At 41.9% G+C, this 26,335-nt stretch overlaps 1 protein-coding gene across 2 annotated transcripts in view; it reads right to left on the reverse strand.

Annotated features, from left to right (window-relative positions):
• Positions 1-19,555: 19,555 nt before the first annotated feature.
• PTDSS1 (phosphatidylserine synthase 1) overlaps positions 19,556-26,335 on the reverse strand; it is a 56,900-nt gene continuing 50,120 nt past the window's right edge. For both annotated transcript variants that reach the window (XM_045004456.1, XM_045004457.1), the window contains exons 10-13: positions 25,631-25,730; positions 25,194-25,262; positions 24,561-24,630; positions 19,556-22,984 (exon numbers count right to left, since the gene is read on the reverse strand). In XM_045004456.1, coding sequence (XP_044860391.1) covers positions 22,875-22,984; positions 24,561-24,630; positions 25,194-25,262; positions 25,631-25,730 — 349 coding nt within the window. In that variant the 3' untranslated portion in view covers positions 19,556-22,874. The remainder of the gene's footprint in view (positions 22,985-24,560; positions 24,631-25,193; positions 25,263-25,630; positions 25,731-26,335) is intronic.

A 26,335-nucleotide genomic window follows, 5' to 3' on the forward strand; every position in this document is an offset into this window, starting at 1 on the left:
TGGTGCATGAAATAAATATGAAGCAAATATTAAAACGCCACAAGTGGAGGTAGTTTAGCTTTAGCGGAGCCTTTTTTACAGCCTATGTTACCTTCATGTTATATAACAAACGAGAGGCTCCCCTCACATATGGTAGTGACAGGATCAGGACACATTACCAGATATACACATTTCAGGCTGCTAGCAGACAGGAAGGGTGACTAAGTGGTTAGAGCACTAGACTGCGACTCAGGGGACCTTGGCTCGATTTATTGTTCCACCACACACTTTTCATGGGCCAGTCACTTAGCCCTTCTGTGCCTCAAGTCCCCATCTGTAAAATGGGGATAATAGCACTGCCCTGCCTCATTGAAGTGTTGTGAAGATAAATACATTGAAGACTGTGAAAGGCTCAGTTATTATGGCAATGGGGATCATAACAGTACAGCAGATAAAGTAACTGTCCCTTTAAGTCATGGGTAGGCCAATGTAACTACAAAAGGGCAGAAAGTGGGTTAAAATGTAAAGCTGACTTTGGTTAACCTGTGAAACATTAGAAGAGGAAGAATTCAATTGCATTAATTCATTCTTCCAGCTTCACATTTTGAAGTAGAGGATCTTAAACAAAGTAGCTTCATGAGGCCTAAAAGAATAGAACACAATCACTCCCTATTTCATAACCTCCACTCCTATTTCTTCTATCTCTAGATAGCAAACACTGTCTATCTGCTCTTCTTTGATGATGTAGGCAAGACCATTATTGCCCAGCTACCGTTTGTGATAACAAAGAGTTTGTACTGGCTCTGCCTTCTGACCTGGCGTAGGGCTGGAGATCAGTAAGTACATGAACCTGCTAAAATCCCAAGGGCAACGTTACCGGGGGAAATATTGATAAGCATGTGGCCTTTATCTGGTGACAGTCCACTGTGTTGAGTGCTGTTGTGTACTGTTCCCTTGTTTCCAGGTAACATGAGTTCAATTCTCTGTAAAATGCCTTCTCTTGATTACCCCACTTGTTTGTCATGTGTTCAACAAGAAAAATAGAACCAAGGTTCCTTTTTAACTCTCAGTAACACGGGGCCAAGTGAAAATGTAAAATGTTTCTCAAGGGTAAAATCTGTGTGGGCAGATTCAAAGGGATTAATGGAATTTAGGGATTATGGTACTGAGTTTTGGAATCATTCTTTTATTCACATATGGGTATTTCAATATAATAAATACCCATTTTCTTGTATCCCCCACCCCAACAGTTTGTATCCATGAATGAAAATTACAAAAGTCCTTCCAAGTAATGATATTGAATAGCAGTTAGGAGCATTAACCCATTGGTGTGAGTGGTTCCACCTGTAAAGGATCCCAATGTATAATAATAATATAATATATATTCCTGTACAGTGCTTTACATCAGCAGATCTCAAAGTGCTTTACAAAGGAGGTCAGCATCATTCTGCCCATTTCACAAATGAGAAAACTGAGGCACAGAGGCACTATGACCTGTCTAAGCAGAGCAGTGGAAGAACCAGGAATGGAACCCAGCTCTTTTGAGCTCCACACCAGCGGTCGCTCCACTAGGCACCACCTCCCCAATGCCATTGGGATGTAAAATTAATTAGACACATGAAGATGAAAAAGTATAAACTAAGAAAACCTTGTGCCAGCTCCTCAGCTGGTATAAATTGGTGTCATTCCATTAATCTGTTGTTGAAAATGGTCAGGGGGTTGAGATTTGATGAAAAACCAAACCATTTCAACAAAAATTTTGAGAACAACAAAATCATTTTCCAAATCACTCTAGTCCTGATTCCTTGCACCTGGTGTAGTTATTTACTGCTGTAAAACAAAACCATCCCTGAGAGTCAGGCCCTGGGGGGTTTAATCTGGTACCTTTCATGAGCACTAGATTTAAGGAATTTTAAAGAGAGAAAAATACACTGTCTCCCTGGGTCATAATTTGCTGCCCTGGAATTTTATTGGGTGGCCCTCTGTGTCCATCTTATCCAACAGAGCTAGGAGGGGATCATCAGTTTTTATAATCAATGGCCAGCTCCACACTTACGCTTCTCCTTTCTAGAGAATGGTATGGAATATATTATTTACAAGGAGAGTATTTGAAAGGATAATACAAAACCTTGCCAGTCAGATGCCACTGTGTATTACAGAAGCAGCTGCAGAAGAGAAAAGCTGCGACAACGATTAGGTTTTGCCATTGACAACTGAACAGCTAATCACTGAAACTAAAACCAAATGAAGTGAATGAAGGTCTGTAGAGGAGTTTCAAATGTTCTTGGTAAGTACACCTACTGGAATTGCAGTCTCTCTATACCCACAAGAAACAATAACCATAATCAAATGCCAAGAAGACTAAACATTCCATTCACACTCCCCCCTGCCACACCCTGACATTTTCCCTGCATGAGCACAGATCCTCTGGCCAGACTCCTAAAGTATCTGTTTTCCTACTGTCATGTATTTCTCTGCCCGCTACAAAGCCAAATTGTGATCTCACTTACACTCCCTGCAATCCAACTGACTGCAGTGGGATGAGTGGGGTGTAACTCATGTAGAATTTGGACATTAATATCCATCCTTCATTTATTTTTGATTTTGAAAAAGTTCTAAATTGCCATTGTCTCAAACTTCTTCTCTTCTTGGCTTCTCTTGTTTTTGAAGCTTTTTTCTTCATCATAGTCTCATTTTCCTGAGAATACATTTGATACCTTCTTCAAGCCCTGCTGGATACCTGATCCATAGTCAAAAGCAATCAGAAATAACACTGGCAAACAGTCAAACCAGTGGGCATTGTAACTGCTTTGATAATACTCAACCAAAGTTTGTAAAAGGGCTTAACCAAAAGGTCAATGAAAGAATCTGTGCATATTGCAAATCCAGTAATCAGGATAAACTTAGTTTGTTTAAACTTAGGCAAGAGCCAATGTAAACTCTCTACAGAAATTGGCCGTATTTCTGAGGCGAGCAGCCTGGCAATAAAGAATAGAAATATGTACATGGTACCTGTTGCGGTAAGAAAACGTAACCTCTGGGTATTGATCTGAGGTGATTCTTGCTTCTGCATGAATATATGCCTGCAAGTGAATGTATTTGTTTTAGAAAGTTAACTAAATATATATAGGAACTGGGATGAAAGAGTCATCTGGACTACATTAGGCCAATCTGTGATACAAGCAAGGAGAACATGCACCATTTGAGCCAATCATGCAGAATTGAAATAAAAGAAAATGAGAATAATTGGGAGAAGTTTATAATGTGTGTCACTAAGAATGACCCCAGAATACTGCGTATTGGGAGAGCTTCTCCAGCATATAAACTAGGCATAACGTTAATTGAATCTACTTTCTTTTTTAATCAGTCAGTGGGAGTTATTGGTGCTCAGCACTTTTTATGATCACAACCAGGCCCGCTGATGGGGAGGGGGGGCCAAAGGGGGCAATTGCCCAGGGGTCCGGGCCATTTAAAAGGGCCTTGGAGCCCACAGTCGCTGCCGCGGTAGCAGTGGTGACAGTGACTGGGAGCCCCAGGCCCTTTTAAATCAGCCAGGTGGGCAGCAGGGTTCCTAGGTGTGTGTGACCGCTCCAGGCCCTGCGCTTTGGGGGCCCCACAGGCTGGTGTGACTAGTGATAGGTTGGTCCCAGAATGGACGGATTTGTCACTTCCACCCTGGGTCCTGCACTCCCCTAGGGACGACCCTGGTCCTGGGGCCTGGAATTGCTGTCAGCGGGCCTGATCACAACCTTAAGAAGAGGCATATAAACAAATCTGTTCCCTTTTACATCATAATAATGAGTTCAAAATACCACCATCTCTAGTATGAAACTTGTGCTTCTACGACAATTCAGAATTTATCTAGGTTGATAATATATCTAGGGCCCTGTATATTTTGCAAATCCATGTTTGTAGAATATGTCTTCTACTGCAGAATTGTGCTCCACAATCTATGGTTTTGTTGCAAAGGAATCATGTTTCTAGCCCCCATGGTTGCAAAGTAATCTTGAAAGGGTGTACTGTGGGCTTTCCTATCTGGGAAAATTGACCAGAATAGCTATTCTAGAATAGCTACATGTTGGACACTCTAGTCCAGAATAACAGTGATTTTTTTCCCAAAATAATTACTCCACTATGGAGGTGTACTAATCATTCTGGAATAAAGTGATTTTATTTCAGAACAGAGTCCACACGGGGAGCAATTGTGCAATAGCTTATTTCACAATAACTGTTCTGGTCAATTTCCTCGTGTGGACAAGTCCCATGTGTAAATGGGTGCAGTGATTGCTGAGTCTGCAGCCACTGCTTCAGCGGGGAGAATGGCCCCTTTCATCCCAATGGAATGTTAGCTCTGAAATCTAAAGGTGACAATTTAAATATTAATAAACTCCTACACTGCCGCCCCTGCTTCCCCAGGTGCCAAAGGCTCCAGCTTCCCTGAGCAGCACTAGGAGGCAGTCATGTGTTGTCAATACTGACACATCAGTTACTGAAAATATGGGGACAAGGTAAAATAAACTGGAGTTAACAACCCAATAACCAACAGAGGGGCTGCTTCACTCCATTTCCATTGTTAATTCAGATATCCATTCTTTGAGATTGATAAAGAAGCTGCCAGAGAATTTCCTGAGCACTGTGGAAAAGGGGGATCACTGCAGAGTATGCAAGGCCTTGATTAAAGCTAACCACAAAGGTGGCTAGACAGTCAGGTGAGAAAGGAAAGCAGAGACCATTTTAGCTATTTTTAATCCTTAAAGGAAAAGGAAGAGATTTAATCTTATCACCCTGAATCATATAACTCATTAGGTTACTATGTAAAGCCTTGTCATGGGATTTTCAGAAGCACCTAAGAGAGTTAGGTGTCCAACTCCCTTTGGCTTTCCAGTTGGGTGTCTGGCTCCTTGAAGCACTTTTGAAAATGTCACCCTTGATTCTGAGCACAAGCCACTGTCATTGATTCCATGACCCCCACGATTAGGTCCTAAAGCTCTAAAGCAGTAGATGAGAAAAATCCCTGTAATCACATTGTTCACCCTAGAGATATGGCTATTGTTTGAGCCTGGGGTGTGCTAAGCTGTCTGTGACAATTTAAGAACATACTCCTAGACTGAGGGCAGGTGTACACTACAGAGTTAGGTTGGTTTAACTGCATCACTCAGGGCTGTGAAAAATTTCCCACACTGTGCAATGTAATTAAGCCAACCTGAGCCTCAGCGTAGATACTGTTAGGTCAATGGACCAATTTTTCCATTGACCCAAATACTGCCTCTCAGAGAGGTGGATTTACTACAGCAACAGAAGAACCCCTTCCTTTGCTGTAGTACGTCTACACTACAGTGCTACCATGGCATAGCTGGAGTGCTTGGGCTGTGCCGCTGTAGCGTTTCTAGTGTAGACATATCCTAAGGAGCAGCTGCATATGGAGGAAAGAAAGATCTCTGCTGTATCCAAGCAAATAATGTTTCCACATCCCAGTTGATCACTGCCAACTTCTTGAATAGCTTTTCCATTGGTCTAGCTTGTTTCTTAGCTTAGACTCTGTAGAGTCATTGTGGAGAGTTCTCTGAAAACATCTGCTCAGACTGCAGCTTTGGTCAAAAAGCTAACAGAAAGTTAGGAACCATTAGGAAAGGAATAGACAATAAGACAGGAAATATCATAATGCCACTATATAAATCTATGGTATGTCCACACCTTGAATACCATGTGCAGTTCTGGTCACCCCGTCTCAAAAAACAAAAACAAAAACAAAAACATTGGAAATGGAAAAAGTAGAGTAGGGCTATGAAAATGATTAGGGGCATGGAAAAGCATCCATATGCGGAGTGATTAAAAAGACTGGGACTGTTCAGCTTGGAAAAGGGACGACTCAGAGGGATATGATAGAAGGTTTTGTCTACACTACCACTTTTGTTGGTAAAACTTTTGTCAGTCAGGGATGTGAAAAAACACCCCTTGACCCACATAAGTTTCACTGGCAAAAGTGCTGGTGTGGACAGGGCTATCTCAGTAGAAAAGATTCTCCTGCTTACGTAATGCCTCTTATTGGGGGTGGTTTAATTATGCCAGCAGGAGAGTTCTCTCCTGCTGGCAAAGAGCAGCTACATGGGAGACCATACAGAGGTCTGTAGTGTAGATATAGCCGAAGTCTTTAAAATCATGAATAGTGTGGAGAAAGTGAGTAAGGAAGTTTCACATAACACTACAACTGGGAGTCATCCAATTAAATTAATGGAAGGCAGGGTTAAAATAAAGAAAAGGAAGTACTTCTTCACACAACACACAATCAACCTGTGGAACTCATTGGCAGGGGATGTTGTAAAGGCCACTAATATAACTGGGTTCAAAAAATAATTAGATAAGTTCATGGAGGATAGGTCCATCAGTAGCTATTAGCCAAGCTGGTCAGGGACACAAGTCCATGCTCTGGGTTTCCCTAAGCTTCTGACTACCAGAAGGTGGGACTGGATGACAGGGGATGGATCACTTGCTAATTGCCCTGTTCTATTCATTCCCTCTGAAGCAACTGGAACCAATCACTGTCAGAAGAGAGGCTACTGGACTGGATGGGCCATTGGTCTGACTCAGTACAGCCATTTTACTGTTCTTATGATTAAACCCCTGTATTTAACCCAATCAGATGTGGAATCGGTAGCTTGTAAAATCAGCTGTTTTCTCATGGGGAAGAGCAGGTTGAATAATATTCTTTGCAAATATTATTCATCACAATATTTGTGAATAAATTATTTGCCAGTTTTTAATATTCATGAATATCAACACATTTTATGACATTTCACCATAAAATAATCATCTACAATGTTTTTCCATTAGTTAAAGATGCTGAAATCAGTCTCTATGATCAGTGTTATTCAGGTCACTTGACTGTTCTTACACAATATGGAAGATGATTCCAGAAAATGGGGATGTAGTGTGGAGTCTCCATATTAAAAATAACTAGACCCCTATGAATTTTAAAAAAATAAATGTTTGGGTTTTGTTTTTGTGAATTTCATTGTAGTTTGTTTGATCCCTTCTGGTGGGGGTTGAGTTCTGCCCCCAAGGGCTGGGCGGCCCTGTGCTGCGGGCAGGAGAATGAGCCCACCTTGCCCAATCAGGAGGGGAATTCCCAGTGGCACAGGGCCTGGACAGTGACTCTCTATCCACACTCATACTGCAGCAGGAGCTCTGTCCCATGGGGTTGAGCCCAGATCCCAGCTCAGAATGTTGCAACATAGTGCGTGGGGTCACAAATACTACTTAGGTTTGGCCCAGCCACCCTTCAGTCATGAAAAAGAGGGGTGTTGCTGGGCCCAACCTCAGCAATGTTGTGGTCCTGTGTGCCAGGGTGCAATGGCCATAGAAGGGAGCTGGTCCCAGCCCTGCAGGCAGGTGCTGTGGAGTGATCACATTTTATTTTGTTTTGATCAATGGCTTTCATTTTATTTTGAGTATTCTGGTATTTGTGAGTTTTCATAGATTTTGGCAACAACTGCAGCAAATTCTAGGATTTTTATAACAATTCAGCTGTTATATAGGAAACCCAAACATGTCAGCAACACCACACAACAGAGCAGAGATGGGGTACCCCTTTGGAGTGGCTGCTAGGTGGATAGAAGTGCTTCAAGCCAGCGATGCATAGCTCTAGTCTGACGTATTAGTGAGTAATCAAAACCATGTGTAAGCAGAGACTGAATGAGCTCTCCCCTGACATCTGGTGATGAGCTGTGGAAGAGGACTTCAGGAGCTGATCTCATTTGCATGGACACACCCACCCTGCCTAGGTGCTCAGCATGATGGGATTGCTTGCCCTATGGTCACTTTTGGCTTGTGTTGGATTCCCAGTCTCCTTGTTATTGGGGCAGGAGTAATAAAGTGTTGTTATCCTTGTTGTGTGAATCCAGGGCAGCAGAACTGTACTTGGCAGTTCCCAATTGAGGGACTCACCCTCAACTAAATGGCCCTCACTATGCAGGGGACATGGGTTCCAAAGCCCAGTGAGTTAAGAGAGGGTGGGCATTTTGTAAGGGTCCTGGACAGAAGCTGAGCTGGTCTCTCTCTATGTAATAGAGCTAATTTAGACCCAATTGAGAGTTTTTGTTATATGCTGAAATCACTGATACTCAGGTCTAAGTATTGGACCTGCTGTGGGACAGTGTCTTTGATGCAAGAGACTGCCTGATGTGCACCATTAGTGAGGCTCTCCCACTAACAGCTGAAATCACTGAGAGCTATGTTAAGGGAGCAGCCCCTGAAAACATCTTGGAGCTGGTGGAGAAGTATGGCCAATAGGGTGGCTGGAAGAGAGTGCCAGAGCATAACCCCCCAGAGACGGGTGGTGAGTAATTGCTCGAGCAATGGAGCGAGTCAGGTGCCTCCTTACCCCCCTTCCACCCAGGGTAGGATGACCAGATGTCCTGATTTTATAGGGACAGTCCCAATATTTGGGGCTTTTTCTTATATAGACTCCTACCACCCCCCACCCCCGTCCTGATTTTTCACACTTGCTATCTGGTTACCCTAACCCAGGGTGGGAGGTGAACTCTGCAGCTGCACCTCTGAACTCTGGAGCGGGGTGCAGAGAAGGGACGGGCACGTTAAAGGGACTCTTGGGTTGCTGGACTTAAGAACCTGAAGGGGAAAGCACACTGCCCAACCTACTTGGGGGTGAGTCTTTTGCTCATGGTTTATGTTTATAAATCCTGTTTGGGGTGTTTTCCTGAATTAATGCTGCATTATTTCCATCCTTTTATTAAAGGCTTTTGCTACACTCAGACTCTGTGCGTGTGAGCGGGGAAGCATTGGCTCTTAGAGGTGCCTGGGGGTGGTGTGTAATTGTCCCAGGTCACTGGGTGGGGGCTCGAGCCAGTTTTGTGTTGTATTATTGAAAAGGAACCCCTAGATCGGGGTCCCCAACGTGGTGCCCGTGGGCGCCGTGGTGCCCACCGGGGCATCTAAGTGCATCTGCGTACTGGCTGGCGGACAAGCATCCGCTGAAATGCCGCCAACAAGCTGCGTCATCCAGAGGTGTCGCCGCCGAAATGCCGGCGATTTTCGGCGGCAACACCTCTGGATGACGCTACTTGTTGGCGGCATTTTGGCAGCAATGCTTATTGACGTTGCTGCTTGTCAGAATTTCGGCGGATGCTCGTCCGCTGCCACCGTCCTCCGTGGCTCATCGTCTGGCGCCCACCAGATGAAAAAGGTTGGGGACCACTGCCCTAGATCCTGAAGCCGGCCCTTGTTGCTGCCAACTCTGACTGGCAGAAGGATTACACGTTAGTGCTATGCCAGTATATCACTTACGTATGGCACCATAGGTGATAATCTACTTTTTCTATGCCTACAGAATCTCTGATTATTACATATACGTGAGGATTGTGTATTGAATGGAAGTGGAAAGATGGAGTTATGTTCAGAATGAATTACCTCTCTACTGCTTTTGTATAGTATAGGCCAAATCTGAGGTTATCACTACATATGGTACTATGGGAGGGTTCTGGGTTCTTTTGCAACTACCACATGATAACACAGTCAGTGGAGAAGAGGAAGAGATTTGGGATACAATTTTTTTTAACTGCATAGTGAAGCAATTTATGCTAGTCTTTTTTCAGGGATTTAACGATTGCTAGTGTGTGCTGCTTAGGCTAGAAAAGGGTTAAACCATTGCACTAGAAAGCAGAGGACTTTATCATAGCTAAGTAGGATTAATTCTGGCATAATCCCTGTACAAAAGCTCCAGTGCACACAAATAAAACAAGGATTGGCCCAATGATAGTATTCTCACCTCTAATTCTAGAACAATAACCATATTAACTAATTAAAATGTTCACCTTAAAGGTGTCTAACGAAGACTGGTGGAAGATGTATGATTAGCTACAGTGAGGTGCTAAGTTGTTTTTACTTTAGTTATTTTATTTGCACCCTGGGTGGGATCCTCTAGAATTTTTATATTTGAAAATATTTTGTTGCTGTCAGTCATTGCAGGGGGCTGGGAGTGGGGCAAAGTGGGCAAGGAAGAAAAAATGGGATCCCTTTTTATTGAGTGAACATACAGTATAGTTTATAACAGGATTTCAGGCAAGAACAGGGCCTTCTGAAAACACTGGCAGGTTTTTCCTTTTATGAGGATTTTAATTTTCTCAAGAGGGTGAGTGAACTTTGTAGACCCATTCTCTAAGAATAGCATCGCTTTTATTGGGTAGAGGCTAGAAGCCCATTGTGCTAGGCACTGTATGGCTATGTAACAAAGACAATCCCCGTTCTGGAGTGCTTACACTCAAAGTACAAAAGGAGAGGCAGCAGGTGGATAAAACAGTTGGGGGAGCATTAGGCCACATTGAGGTAATTTACAATCAATGTATCCCTCCCTATAAGCTTCTCTGGGACATACACAAATCTAAGGTTTAGAGTGTGGCAGCTGCAGGGGACTCAACATCCTCAAAAATAAATTCTTTGTTGCTTTGGCTTTCCTGGGGGAACAGCGGTCAGGGCCACTGATGAGTCCTCCACGGTATGGAAAGTACGTGCAGGAACTGATTTTTATTTGCCTTCTCCATTGCTGACTGTTTGCACACCCCAAATTAGGGGCAGGGACAGAGTAATAGCACCCCAGGTAATCCCTTCGGCAGCCCCTACAAAGGGAATGCCACCTTCATTGTAAGACTCTTGTGTATCATTTAATGAAGAATTGATGTCTTCATTGCTCTTAGATTTAGATAAGAATCTACTGAAATCCAGTTCCGCCTGATCACAAAATAATCAAACTTCTTTTTGATTGTCTCTTTGTTAGAAAAAAAAAATACACAGTCCTATTCAGCCCTGGTGTTAGGTCACTGCAGTTAATTGAATTAAACCAAGGATGATGTGACCCATTAAGTTTAAACTTAATTTACTCTAACACCAAGGCTTCTTAGGTTAATCATGATTCATTTATACATTTTATTTTGATTTAAATAACAATCTAAAAAATGCCTCCATGGGAGATCCAGGCACCCTGATGCTTACTTGATATTACAGCATAATATGCCTGGCAGCATTAAAACTAACATTCAAGAGGAATGAAAAAAAAAAAATCAGCTCAGCCAGGCATCTGCTGTAGAAAAAACTCCAACCATTCCCACTTTTTCCCTGCGAAAATGCCTTCACCCCACTACAAAAATCCAATCAATTAGATGGCTTTCAGTGTGTGGCCAGAAAGCCATTTCAGACCAAGGCAGAGCAAGTATCAGAGCCCGGGTGCATTCAAAGAATTTCTGCTATCAGCTCCCCTCTCTTGTAGAATGAGGTGCTTCAGCAGTATGTGGCACAGTATATGGCACATTCAGTAGCACAGTCTTACATGTTTTCCTCTAAAGCAGGAGATCTCAAACTGTGTCTTAATGAAGACAGCTTGTCTTGTGGAACCCACACCTTCCCATTCACCTTCTTCAACCCAGTCATAATTCATATTAAATAGCGCTTAGAGTTGAAGGCCAGAAGGGACCATCACATAATCTAGTCCAGGGGTCGGCAACCTACGGCACACGTGCCGAAGGTGACACACGAGCCGATTTTTCATGGGACGTGGGGTAGGCTGAGCTGCTCAGCCTGCCGCCGCTCTGGGGTTTCTGCTGCTGGCCCCTTGCCAGCCGGGGTCCCGCCTGGTCCCACTCAGCACCCGCTGCCGGCCTGGGGGAAAGAATCCCAGGCTGGCAGCGGGCTGAGACCCCAGCTGGCAAGGATCCAGCAGCCGAAACCCCAGAGCGGGGGCGGGCTGAGCTGCTCAGCCCGCCGCCGCTCTGGGGTTTCCACCACCGGCTCCTGCCAGCCAGGGTCCTGTTTCCGGTCCCACTCAGCGCCAGCTGCTGTCCTGGGGGATGGAACCCGGCTGGCAGCAGGCTGAGACCCCAGCTGGCAAGGAGCTGGTGGTGGAAACCCCAGAGCGGTGGTGGTCAGCCCACCGCTGCTCTGGGGTTCCCGCTGCTGACCCCTTGCCAGCGGGGGTCCCCCCTGCCGCAGCCCCACTCAGCACCCACTGCTGGCCTGGAGGAAGGAACCCCAGGCTGGCAGCGCGCTGAGACGCCAGCTGGCAAGGAGCTGGTGGTGGAAACCCCAGAGCAGTGGTGCTCAGCCCACCGCCGCTCCGGGGTTCTGGCTGCTGGCCCCTTGCCAGCTGGGGTCCCGCCGCAGCCCCACTCACCTTGCTTCCAGTTGGAGTTCCAGCGCAGGCCCCTTGCCAGACAGGGTCCAGGTTTCCAGCCCTGCTCAGCCCTACCAGCCGCCAGCTCCACTCACCTCAGCTGCCGATCTGGGGTTCCAGCCGCTGACCTTCTGCCAGCCGGTTAACAACTTATCACTCAGAAGCCTGTGTACAGCTTAAAGTATCTAAATAGGTGCCACCAGACATTGGAAAACTCAGCAAGGAAAAGCAAGGGCAAGGATCACACTAAACTAATAAGATCTGCATTTTAATTTAATTTTAAATTAAGCTTCTGAAACATTTTGAAAACCTTGTTTACTTTACATATAACAGTAGTTTGGTTATATATTATAGACTTATCGAGAGACCTTCTAAAAAACGTTCAAATGTATTACGGGCACGCGAAGCCTTAAATTAGAGTGTATACATGAAGACTCGGCACACCACTGCTGAAAGGTTACCGACCCCTGATCTAGTCTGATGTCCTATGTATCACAGGCCATTACATATTACTCAGATACCCCTATACTGAGTACAAAGACTTTAGTTAGACCAAAGCATTTCAGTTCTCAGGACACTAAACTGTGCCACAGGTAGAGAACAAGAGGGACCTAAGGTGCCACACCAATGTCTGAGGCCCCTGCAATGGCAGGGAGTTGACAGAGGAGATACACCCAAATGATCCCAGCAGATAAACCACAGCAGTGCTTCAGAGAACATAAGAATGGCCACACTGGTCCAAACCACTGGTCCACCTAGCCTAGCATCCTGTCTTCTGACAGTGGCTGGTACCAGATGCTTCAGAGGGAATGAACATAACAGGGCAATTTATCAAGTGATCCACCCCATCATCCAGTCCCAGCTTCTGACAGTGAAAGGGGGAAAAATTGAAGAATTTTTATGAGGTCATGGAAGGGAAAAAAATAATCTCAAACTTTTTGACCTTGTTGAGAGTCATTTGGTTTTTCTTTCCCTCAATTAACCTAGCTGTACTGTTGGGTAAATGGAAGACACCAGGAAAAATCGTATGTTGCACATGAGGTCAGATCAGCTGATTGATTTTAAAAAAATACAAAGACAAGAAACATGAAGGGTCTTAAATTATTTGTATTTATGATGCGGGCAGGACTGTGGCCAGACTGCAGATAGATGCATAGTTTCCTGTAAACAGATACTAGAAGAAAATGTGTACCCATGCATACAAAGCCAAACATAATTCTGCAAAGATGCGTCTCTGCAACCCTATGGAGTTAGTTGTAAATGGGGAATAATTTATGCCATTTTAAAAACGCAATGGCCAGAATCCAGCATGTCCTCAGCTTTGAGGTCTCAGGTTACAATGGCTGCTAAGGAGTGGCAAAATCAGTTCCAGTGCTCCACATTATTTGTGGGACTGTATTTACCAAGTTAATAGTTGCTTTGGGAGTGCTGTCGTAACATGGGCCAAGGAGTCATGGTACCACAGCCAAAAAACCCAACAACAAAAACAAACCACAACCCCCCAAAAACATGATGGCAGTGACTGTCTTTTTGTTCTGTTTGCACAGAGCCTAGCACAATGAGGTCCTGGTCTGTGACTAAGGCTCCTAGGTGCTATGGTAATATGAAATGGAAAAAAAAACTGGCCGGAAGGGAATATCAGGCTCTGCTGAGATTGGAATCCAAGCTGCAGGAAAGAGACATAGGAGAAGTGTGTTGGGGCTTTGCTGGCTCACCTAAGCAGGGTGTCTTCTCTCAGAAAGGCTCTTTGAAGTTAGGGTGGGGAATGAAGTCAGAGGGTCAAGCAGGTAAAAGTCACAGAGCTAGCAGAGATCACCAGGCAGGTCGAAAGCAAGAGCAAGGTTCCTAGCAGGGAGGAAGCTGCAGTCAGGCAAGAGACAAATGGGAGCAGGGTGATTGTGGCTCTGCCAAACTGGTGACAAATGGAAGTTCCAGATGACAGGAGCCTTGAATTAACTCAGACCCCACGAATTGAGGGTCTGAGCATTTCTGCAGAGGTTGTGCCTGAGAGTGAAGTTCTATTATTGTCTCACTGTTTCCTTTGTCCCCTCCCCCAAAGTGTCTGTATCCAGCTGTCATGTCTTGTCTTATGCTCAGATGGTAAGCTCTTTAGGGCAGGGACAGTTTTTTTGTTCTGGGTTTGTGCAGTGCCTCGCACAATGGGCCCTGACTAAGACGTGTAGGCCCTACAGTAATACAAATAATAATAAATACAAATGAAAAGTTTGCAGGATAGGAAGTCTATTATTGCAGGCATCTAAGTAAGCAGCAAGGATCTCAGGAGACTGAAAAAACAGTGTGTAAAAAAACAGTTCCAAAGTACTATTTTTCCAGGTATTTCGGATTCATAGTGGATATTACACATAAGAAGAGAGAAGATTTCTATATGAAGCAGATTCAGACTCAAAAGCATTGTAAGAATCCTACCACCGCACTCCAGCTGACGTTGATTCTGTAGCACTGATTTACAGTGAGTAGCCTTTAGAAAGATTGAGCTGTGAAAAACTCAAGAATGCGGATACAATCTTCACATCCTTGTGGTCTGATTGCTTAGAATCAAGGGAAGGCCAAGCATCCCAGTTCCATGGTTTCTCTCATTAAAGCAGTTAGAACTCCTACACTTATTCAGAGCCACAAATTCTGATATGCTTTACAAGAATGAAAAAGCACAAATCACTCTGAAAAGGCAAGAAGACAGGACTAACCATGTTCTAGCTAGAAGAAAGGGTGCTTAAAATGGAGTCTGACATTCTCCTTCCCTCCTCACATCTAAGCTGACCAGGTACCTTTATAAAAGTACTAATCATTAAGTGCACATAGAAGCTTATTGACAGAACCCTGCAAAATACAGAGAATATAGTGAGAATTGAGAATATAATGTGGTGAGCACCTCTCCCTCCTTTCTTTGTCATACTGTGAGCTGTTTTTGTTTTAGTATTAAACAGTATTGGACAGTACTCTTTTGTTTACTTTAAAAGGGATACAAAACAAATCCCAAGATGGCCGTGTGATTAAAGCTTGGGACATGGGGGCCTTGGATTCTATTCCGGTCTCTGCTTCCAGCTTCCTTTCCTCCCTTAGTCCTACTTTTTAGTCTAGAACATGAGATTACTCACCAACATTGCAGGGATTCTTGTGAGGCCTAATTCATTTGTTTTGGGGCAAAATGCTTCAAGATCCTCAGATGGAAGGTGGGGAGAGAAGTGCACTTTATTGCATTAGAAAGCAATTTCATTATTCACAATGGCATTGCCTGGAAAAGCAACAGGACTATACATTTAATTGCATAGTGTTTTGTAGGATCACATTTTGATGCATGTACTACGTGAAGTATGGGGTCTTATACACGTTTAAAAAGTGGAATACCAAGACCGATGGGGTATTTGGGGGCAACTGAAACTGGCTGCAGAGCATAATCTCTAAGAGACATACAAAGATGGAGTAAAACAGAGGAAAAGCATTGTGTTGTGGTTGCACACATTCCTCACCCTCCAATCTCCTCCTCACATGCCCCCAAAATAGATCATCTGTGCCAGTCACGCTCAACCTTTCAAGACTACTGTACCCCTTTCAGCAGTCTGATTTGTTTTGCCTACCCCAAAGTTCCATATCACTTAAAAACTACTTGCTTACAAAATCAGACAAAGAGAAAATTATCAGAGCACACTGTTACTGAAAAATTGTTTACTTTCTCATTTTTACCATATGATTATAAAATAAATCAACTGGAATATAAATATTGTACATTTCAGTGTATAGCCTATAGAGCAGTATAAACAAGTAATTGTCTGTATGAAATTTTAGTTTGTACTTCCTTTGCTAGTGCTTTTAATGTAGCCTGTTGTAACACTAGGCAAATATCTAGACAAGTTGATGTACCCTCTAGAAGACCAGTGTAGCCCCAAGGGATGTGTACCCTTGGTTGAGAACCACTGATTTGTTCAACTGCAAAGCTACCAGCATCATTTTTTGGTCACAACTGCAGTATTTCTATTGCGCCTCAGCTTTTTCCAATCCATTTCCCGGCTACTCTTTAAACTTATTCTAAATGTGGTCAAATGGAATGCGCTGATCCTAGGAAACTTGTGATCCAAATGTGGCAAAACAAGCTGACATGCAGAACTAAATATATACATATAAAAACATGTAATGGCAACATTGTGTGCTTTGGGACACCTACTGTTCTTCCAGCACATGTAGAGAAAAGAAACCACATCATCTTGACTAATTTAATAAAAGGTATATCAAGTTTGGCAGAGTACATTTTTGGTTAACAAAAATATCAGTTAGTTCTTTTACTGTACTGTTTCTCCTCCATGCAGGGCTCTGTGAGAATAAGTGCTAAACGTCAGGTTAAACAAAAAAGCAACACTGTACATTACCCTCTGTGATGTCGGGACAGTGAGGTTCTGTGTTTCCTTTTCTCAGAACCATGGGCTGTTGATTCTTCAGTCAACTTATGAAGCACATGACCATCTATCAATCAGAACTGAAATGGATTACTTGCCTCAATACTAACTCCTACAAAGCAGCTGTCATTGATAATGACAACCCATGTTGAGGTCTCCATTATAAATAGCATTTTCAAAATCTTTAACACTTCTTGGCTTTTACCAGAAAAAAAAAATTATGATTTAGTAGCGTGAGAAGATCTAATATTTGCCACGGCGTAGTGACTTCTCACCAACCCCAGAGCACATAATATAGGAAGAAACAATATTTTGTATTTAGTAGTCTCAGGTTCCCCAACAAGACCAGAGATGCGAGAATAAGAGAGTATCAGAGGGGTAGCCGTGTTAGTCTGGATCTGTAAAAAGTGACAGAGTCCTGTGGCACCTTATAGACTAACAGAAGTATTGGAGCATGAGCTTTCGTGGGTGAATACCCACTTCATCAGACAAAGTGGGTATTCACCTATGAAAGCTTATGCTCCAATACTTCTGTTAGTCAAAAAGGTGCCACAGGACACTCTGTTGCTTTTTAGAGAATAAGAGAGTGGGTTTCAAGCAAGCAAGCTTGCAGACTCATTACCACAACCGGAGACACTGGCTCTTGTGAAAGAGCACAAGGCATTGTTGTGGCATGGCACACTACAGACAGCATTTGAGTTTTTCTCAGCAAAATTGAACAGCCTTTTCAAACAGCAGTCATTCTCCTAGCTCCACATCCCACCCAACGAGTGTTGGTATTGGGAGGAAAGCCAGAAGGGACCCGCCCACAGATCCCCTCCCAAAGGACTGTTGGAGAGATCTGTACTCCCTTCCAACAGGAAAGCTATTTGGACAACAAACTGGTAGTTGTGGCTGTGTGCTGGAAACTCAGTAGAAGACTCTCTCCAAAGACTATTTTTAAGCTGTCAAGGTGAAAGCTACCATTTAACGTTTTAATTAAAACGCTTCCAAAACCTATTCATTTGTGTGTGTTTTGCTTTGGTTATTTTTTAGTAAGTATAACATTCTTTGATAACAGTAATAGTTTGTAGGTTTGTGTGTACAGTACATGTAATTGAAGTCAATGGGAGCTGTAGATTCCTCTGAAACATCAGGCTGGAATGAATGAAGTTAGCCTCCCAAAATTATAAAGCAACTTTTGAAAATTCAGGCCTTATTTTGTATTTGTAATAAGGCATCACCTAGAGGTCACACCCAAGACTGGTGCCTTCTTATGCCAGGCACCATACATACCCACAGAAGGGAGACTGTTAATGCCCTGATGAGACAACAATTCAAGCTGCTTTCAAGCATTTTGGTGAAAATATACACTTGGGATATTTAGATGAAATGATGCAGATTTTGTCAATGTGCATTTTAAAAACAAGTCACCAAGCACTTAAAACTTCCCCCCGTCTGATGTAATATCTGTTTATCTAAAGCTCATGCTGTGAAGTCCATAAAAGTACTGTGGGTTTAAAAAACAAACAGAATACCCGTACAAAATAAGTCATCAGGACCTTTCACTTCTATCTGCAACCTTAAAAGTATGAAAAAATACTAAAATTAAATCCATATGTACACTGCAGTATAGTCTGGTGCTTGCATTATTGCTGATTATAGGAACTCAGTGTTTATAATTTGCATTCTTTCCCAGGCTTTTCCTTTATTTTTTTGAAGTGAAAAGCTGAGGTTTATGCTCTTGCCAGGTCATAAATCAGACTCTAGAACAGAGCAGGAGCTTTAAAGACTGCCCCTTTGTATGAAGTGTCATGTTCCTAAGCTTGAGGAGAACAGGCCTGCAGATTGACAATGGAAACACTAGGATAAGATCCACAGTGGAGAGACAACAGAAACCTATGGCAAAGGGATCTTGAAACACTTTATAAGTCCATACAACTAACGCAGAGTTCAACATGGAACCACATTGTACTTAAAGTATGAGGAAATTCAGGATTTATTACACAAATTCTACTGAGGATGAATCCAGTTATCAGTAATGAACCAACATATGAAGAACAGTGAAAATATCAGTGCAACCATGTAAACAAAAAAGAGCTGAGCTCACTACAGCACACTGCTTTCAAGAAGGGAATGGAAGAATCAACTTAAAAATAAAAGTTTCCCCTCCAGTTTCCACTGAATGTGCCTGTAAAATATAGAATCAGTCTTCAGTACAAGCTGTGAAAGTGGAGAGGATAAGCCAAAATGTCCATTGCTCCAGAGGTTATTCAATAAGGACCAAATCCTCAGGCCACGGTTTTGCAGACAATGAGTATCAGCATTATGAGTATGTCTTTCAGAAAGCTTCTCATGATAGAACACAGACCTCAATTTGTGCCTGCAGTGTCTAGACACTGTGCTGCCTGGTGTTTTTAGCATATTTCAATAGCAAATAAAAACCACATTTAACACTCCGTTTTTGTACAGTATAAGAATAGTGCTGCTGTAGCAACTACATCGGCTGTGAAAACTAAGCCTAAATATTCCTATTATCCAAATGTTGCTATTGTACTTCACGGATGGAGGCATGAGCTTAAACCCACCTGCTAGTAACCTGTGTCTTCCTGTTCCTCTATAAGAAACCTTTCTGTTCCCCTTAGACGGTCTGCAATCAAAGTCACTTTGTGACAACTCACTTCCATTTTCTATGTGGTCTGCAATAATAAAGTAACATATCCAAAATGCAAAACGAATAGCTAGGTTTACTAGAACAGAAGTATTCTGCCTGCTAGAAACCTGAGAAGTAGTGTCAGAAACAAGAGAAAGCTGTGATAATACTGATGTATTTTAAAAGTCTGCTCTCCTCTCAAGTAGCAGATTGCAGTGAGACCCCAGAGTGTTATAGCCTCAGTTCTGTGATGGAAGTGGATGAATGCATCAGGCTGCAATTAGTAGTATAAAAATTAACAGCTTCTAACAAATGATCACCTGCTGTGCCCTGTTGTATATAGATGACAAACACATATTGTTGACATGGGTTGTTTTACTGAGTTACTGCAAAATACGATACTTCGCAATCAGTACAGAGCAATTCTATTAAAAACAATGTTAAACACATGGTAATTGGTGTGTCATCTTGTGATAATGTAGTAAATACCAAGGCTTTAATAGATGAAACAGCAAACTATTTTCTTCACAGCCGAGTAACAAAAGAACAACAGAAATCAAGCTCCTCCCTGTATTTTATTAGATACTGTGTTTGATTTACACAGCTCTCCATCCAGCTTTAATACTGGCAGCTGGTAGTGAGGTTCACTTTTGGTGGTTCATTGTATACCCTCCCAGCATTCCCCATCCTGAAAACTGTCTATTGCTATTAAATCCACTCAGTGTTGTAAAGTGTTGCCACTATCCTCTGCTTATGCCATGCTGGACTGAATTAGCCCCCCTTCAATGACTGACATTAAGTAACGTCTCTGGAGGGCAAATTCAGTCCATTCAATGGCAGGGAATAGCTTGTTTTAAAACTGGAGGACAGAATAATAGGAGAGAGAAGAGAATAAAAGGAAGGTAAGATGAGAAGACCTGGAAGGACAAAGAATGGGTAAAAAAGGGACAGTGCATTTGTAACAGTAACAATGACTATTCAAGCAGCAGAATTCTTGATACAAGGAAATTAGTTAATGGAACAGCTCAAGTTATTCATCATTCTCACTGGCCATTGCACATGAACTGTATGTGGAGTACAGCGATAAGGGGGGAAATGATAATTACTTCAGATTTACAGCAGTGATCAAAAGCACCATCCTATTTGTGCCAATGCAAGGCCCATTGCCATGGAAAATGGAGTGGAAATAGCACTTGTCAGCCAGCGGATGAATTGTCAGAACACTTGTCAATCGCAGCCAGGATTGCTGGTGGAGTGAAGAAAGTGCCATTTTTCAAACTGTCTAAAAGATTCTACTTAATTTCCCCTGCCTCCCCCACTCTCCCTTTAATTTTCAAAAAAGTAAAAACAAAAAAACACCAGGGGAAACACATGAAAGATGTTTTTTCTGGACATTCCTTTTCCATAGGCATTATGAGTTGAAGGTCCTGACCTATGTTTTACTGGTCTGACCTGTGCTAGTATAACAGAATTCAGAAGTCAGAACCTTCAACAGATGAACCTTCAACTTTCTTCATATTTCCTTTTTAAAATTGTTAGGGTCCAATTCCCAAATGTGAGTACCAATTCTGCTCTTGCAAAACATTTGCATATACCCACTGTGTGTGGGAAATGGATAACTTTATACATAAGCCCCAGTTTTGAAAAACCGTGCCCTTTAAAATAAAAATTATACATCTGAAATACAAAATGTAAATATGATGTTAAACTTCAACTTCTTGCTTTGGTATTGAATCAATAGGAAAAACAATTCACAATGCCATCCTCAGTCTTGCAGTGACTGAATTATAAACAAGTGAAATATAAAAGTAACAAATTTGAATAGCCAAAGAAACTTGCAAATACATTCAACAATAAGCAGCATACTAAAAACAAATGGAGATGCCACAGACCACAGCACTGGCAATATAAATGAAAACAGAATATTTGTAGAAAAATCCAAAAAAGTCTTCCAGACCTTTTTTCCTGTAAAATTCAACATAGTTGCAGAAAAATGATACAGCAGCTTTCAATACAAGTTAGTTCTTAAGTTGTACATTTGTGTTGGACTGCAGAAAATTCAAAGGGCTTCCAATGAGTTAGGCAGCAGCATAATAAGTGCATTCAAAATTTTGATAATCTGTCGTCATGGAATACACACAGAATGATTTTCCTATTTACAGTGTCATACGCTTGTATGATAAAACCTTTACAGCATTTTACAGTACATAACCTGTGGCAAATCATAGTAGCATTTATCAGAAATGAAATCTTAATTATTACAAGGACTAGTGACTCATGGATGTTATGTATTTGTCTTCACCTGTCTGCTTTGCTGAGCTCTCTAGGTTATAGGCCCCACAACCCAGTTGGCACCAAAAAAAAATCTGATAACTTAGTACAGGAACTGACTGATCTCGCAGGTTTACTTAAAGAATAATCGTTATGCTAGCTGCAGTTTGAGGGAATCACCCACTTTGAGATCATAATTAGTATGGATGTTTCAAATATGTGGTTTTTTGCTGTTTGCTATTTGATAGCATGTTAGGAAATAGGAAAACACTGTATAAACACAACAATATTGTGTGACCCCTTCTACTCGCAGCAACACAGTGAGTCTTTACGAATGATTGTAAACTTACAAAAAGTGAGCTACAGTACTTCGTGAAGAAGCTGCCTTGTCACCAGACTGGGCAGTACCAAAAGCCTTCAAGCTGCCTTTAACGTGAATCTTATTTAAAACTTGAGGCAAAGCAAAAGGCAAGTATTTTACAAAGTATGACACAACTGAAAGAGTAATACCCACTAGTACTGTACACAACACTACGTGCAGCTAATGGCAGCAAATCCACAGCAGTAAATGGGGCGTGGGGGAGTAAAGTGAACAATACTACATCTGCCCTCGCTACTGTGTAACAAGTTTCATATAGGCATTGGAATTAGGCTTTAACAAATGGGATAGGGAACAGAATCAGAAACGAGGAAACATTTGAAATTAACTCTGCAACCTTTATAAGAAACCTGGACACATTCCCCAGTTGGTAAAATCTTGCCACCGAGTGGAGAGAGTGTCATTAAATAAAAATGAGCAATTGGATAGAAATATGGAATTTAAAAAAAAAATACTTAAAATAAAAGGAACCATTAGTATGGAAAAGTTTAGTTATCTGATTGAGAATGAAGGGCAGAGCTGCTTTTAATCAAAGATTGTGTATGTTTCAAAACAAAGAAACTAATCAAAACAAAGACACAAAAACAGCCAACCAATCCCATGGCGTTCCCCTCCCCCAAATCAAACAAAACCCCCCAAAACATCTGGTCATCATCCATTAACCTTTGGGTTAATGTTCTCAACTAACAAAGATATTAAAAAGGCAAATCGTGATACCTGAACATACACCTTCACATACCTGCCAGGAGCAAACTATTTTTCCTTTCAACATACTACTACTTGTTTCTGAATGCCAAGTGCTGAAGAAATTAGATTTAAGTCAGTGAATGGCACATGGCAACAGACAATGATCTGCAATACACTGATGGCTACATTTTAAAAGGTATTAGACCCTTCAGTTGCTGCAAACATTTCCCCCCATCTTCCACCTGTTTTCTTATTAACCTTCTAATAGGGAATTCAGAACCAGGTCCAGTTTTCCTTCTCATGTCTAGGCACACTCTGGAACATCTTTAGAGACTGATCTTATTTCTTGCCAATTCCATTGGTTACTTTTGTTTTGGAATGACGATTCCTTCTTCTAGATGAATGGCTCTCGATGTTGCCTGAATGTTTTGGTGGACTATCTTCAGTACCTACAAAGAAATCAAAATACATTTAAGATTTGGAGCTGACTATTGAAAGCAATTCTTCATCGTTTTATTTTTAAGGTTTTCTAGATATGTAACGTTTAAACTACTGTAATTATTGCAGGCTGAAACTATTTGTTTGATACTAGCACTCCATCTAGTGGCCAAATTAAAACATTTATTCTGTCAGCTTCTGCAAGAAAACTTCTCTCCAAGAAACTTCAAAAATTTAACAAATTAAAATGTGATGCTCAAGTGTCCCTCATTTAAACTGATGTCACTCATTTTAATCCACATTCAAGTTTGCCATCTCCCTCATACTGTTGACAATTATTTACATTAGAAATTAAGAACCATGAAACTGAGGTTGAAGAGAATTATGAATGAATCCCCACATCACCAAGCTTCCTGCATGAATAATTGTTTAGTAGCTCTCATTTTGCATCTTTGCCACACACATTGGGCCTGTGCAGGTGGCGAGGTCTGATGATGATTAATATACACTGGCATTAACCTCTTGCACACTTTAGCAGAAAATTTGCCATTGAGCAGATAACTCTGATGAAGTCAGGGGACACTGTTAATGTTTTTAGACCAGCAATTAGATTATTTTCTTTTTCTATGCTTGAAAAATCTATTTTAATGTATGTATTTTTAAAAGAAATCAATCTAATATGCTTCTTTAAATAACAAACCAAAAAGAAATCAATACAGGCAACCTAGGAAATCTGTGCATGCAACTGAAGAAAAACATGTGTAAGTACTTCAAATGTCAGGACTCTAGAAAGTTACAGTGAAAAGAAAATATTGTTTTAATGATGTAAATACACCTGGAATGTAACCTCTGAATGGTAGTTTCCAGATGCTAATCTTGTCCTTTTTCCATAGGAAGGTCCTCACTAAAGTGTGAGAAGGAGAAAACACGCTGCCTACTTGACTTTCATTGCAATAAAAAGTGGCTGGCTGACTGTCTGTGTGAACCCTGCTGAACTACATTAAGTTTGTTAATTAACTGATATACTTTGATCTAGTTCTCTTTGAAACAAAACGGACATCAGTAGGGTCCACATGGACAGCTAGTCTGTGGCAGGCTAGTGCAGGGTAGATTCGCACCCCAACTTGCCATGAACTAAATGTTCATGTAGTCAAGCCATTAGTAAGCGTCCGTAGGAACATAAGCTCCTGGGCATATTCCTGCCTGCTCACTAACAAGCAGGCATAAAAGCGCATCTTACATTGTTCACTTGAAGCCATACAGGGGATGTTCAGTGAGAAAACCTGCCCAACAAGGTCGTGAAATTTTCCAATCTCAAACATTCACTGTCAGGAAGGAATGGAACAGCAACAGGCGGAGGAGCCATTTGTTCCATTAAAAATTAAATCACATTCTAACGAATGGAAAGAAAATCAGTGGGAAAAAATAAAAGTGGCTTTGCAGCTTATTTCTATATGCACTTGAATTGCAAGGGTCAGAAAGTAGATCAAATAACCTATACTGTAGGTTTCTCAAGATACATTTGTTAGGACTGAGCTGTATTCCCACTGATACGACACTCAAAATGTGCATGCAAAGCAGCAGTACCTTTAGTGAATTTAGAATGAAGCCATGAGGCATCTGGGCTGTATGGGCTGTCCTCGCTTTCCGACAAGGTCTATAAAGACAAGGAAGACACACGTCATTGGAAGGCTGAGTCAATCTCCACTTCTCCTTTCCACTACATTTTCGGTTAGGACTTATAGCATTAAAGCTGCAGTAAGAATTCTGACAAAAATGCTAATGGAAGTAAAGGTCTTTCCCATTCTCATTCTCAAGCACAAATAGCTGATACAAAAACAGGACTGTAAAATGGCAATAAAGCAACAGCTCCGAGGTGGTCTGTCCTTTAACAAAGCTTTTCTCAATATTTTTCATATTCTTCTTGTCTTTTCACGTAGACAGTGGAGACGTTAGTTATTTATTATTCCAGCCTTTGATAAAGGTTTAGCCCTATTTTGTACAGCTAGGATTACAGTGCTCCTTGAAGACTACAACACACTTTGGGCCCACTCCAAAGCCAACTGACTTCAATGGAAGTGTTTCCAACTCACTTCAAAGGACTCTGGATCACACCCTTGATTCCTAGGTCAGAATTCTCTTTACAAGAACGTATAACAATGTGGCTGTGTTGCAGTTTAATTTTGGCTTATAATAAAAATTGAGTCCCCACCAAAGTACCTTTTCTCGGTGGCCAGAGTAATCCGCATACCAAACCATTCCATATAAACACAGGAAAGTCGTAACAGCCTACAAAAGGGTGGAAAAAACAACAAAAATGTTTACAGAATTTTGGGCCAAGATTTCTACTGGTTTAATTGCAGAGAGTCAATGCAGCTACTCCATTTGAGAGAGTTTGGCCCTTTGTTTCTGAGAATATTAGTAAATCCAATTTGTTTATTAAAGAAAGAGTATTTACAAATTCATTGCACCATTAACAATTTTCAGAGTATTAGGGCTCACATCTGCAACTCTTACTGGGTTAAGAAGTCCTTACTTACTGAATTCAGCAGGAGTTCTTGTATATGTACACACTACTCAGGTACATAAGGTTTGCAGGATGGAGGCCTCAAGGCATTGCTGGGCACTGTGTTCCATGAGCGAGAAGTCTCACTTACCACACAAAGAAGCCAAAACACAACATACAATATTTGTGTTTTGGAGAAGAGCTCTTGACCAAACTTTATGCACACAAAAGCTTCAAGGAAACCAATGACTCTGTGGGTAGAGAAAGAAAAAAGGTGAGGTTATAAACACTGATGAGGTAAAGAGTCTGGACTCTGTCCACTCTAAATAAGCAGTAGCTTTAGCCGGATTTCTGATGAGTACGCCATTCTTTTGCAGCAGTGTTAGTGTAGAGAACATGAAGAATGCTAGGCTGACAGCTCTCAGGGCTGAAATTCTCTGATTATCCATGATATGGGCACAAAGGGTTCAATGACAGTGAAAGCTTCCTCACACTCTCTGCTCATGCGCCTCCGTCTTCACCTGGAGGGATAAGATGATCATTCCATTTCTATGTCCACTCAACCCACAGTTTCTCTGTTGAGACAGTCAACAATGAGGCAACCATACTGTGGACACCTGTCTACTTCATGCTGGACTGAACCACCAACTCATTTCATGCAGGTCAAACAGCCATTAGATGGTAGCTAATTTACCACCCTAGAATGGTTTCAGCTGGGGAGCCAGAGGTGAAAAGCCATTCTCAATCCCCTGAGCCACCATTCATTCTGGGTGAGTCCCCAGGCTGCTACTCCAGTAGTCAGGTTTCATAGACATGTGAAGGTTCTGGTGCCTCCCTCAAATTCTCCACCCAGCGG

The sequence above is a fragment of the Mauremys mutica genome, chromosome 2, assembly GCF_020497125.1.
Source record: "Mauremys mutica isolate MM-2020 ecotype Southern chromosome 2, ASM2049712v1, whole genome shotgun sequence".
Classification (NCBI taxonomy): domain Eukaryota; kingdom Metazoa; phylum Chordata; order Testudines; family Geoemydidae; genus Mauremys; species Mauremys mutica.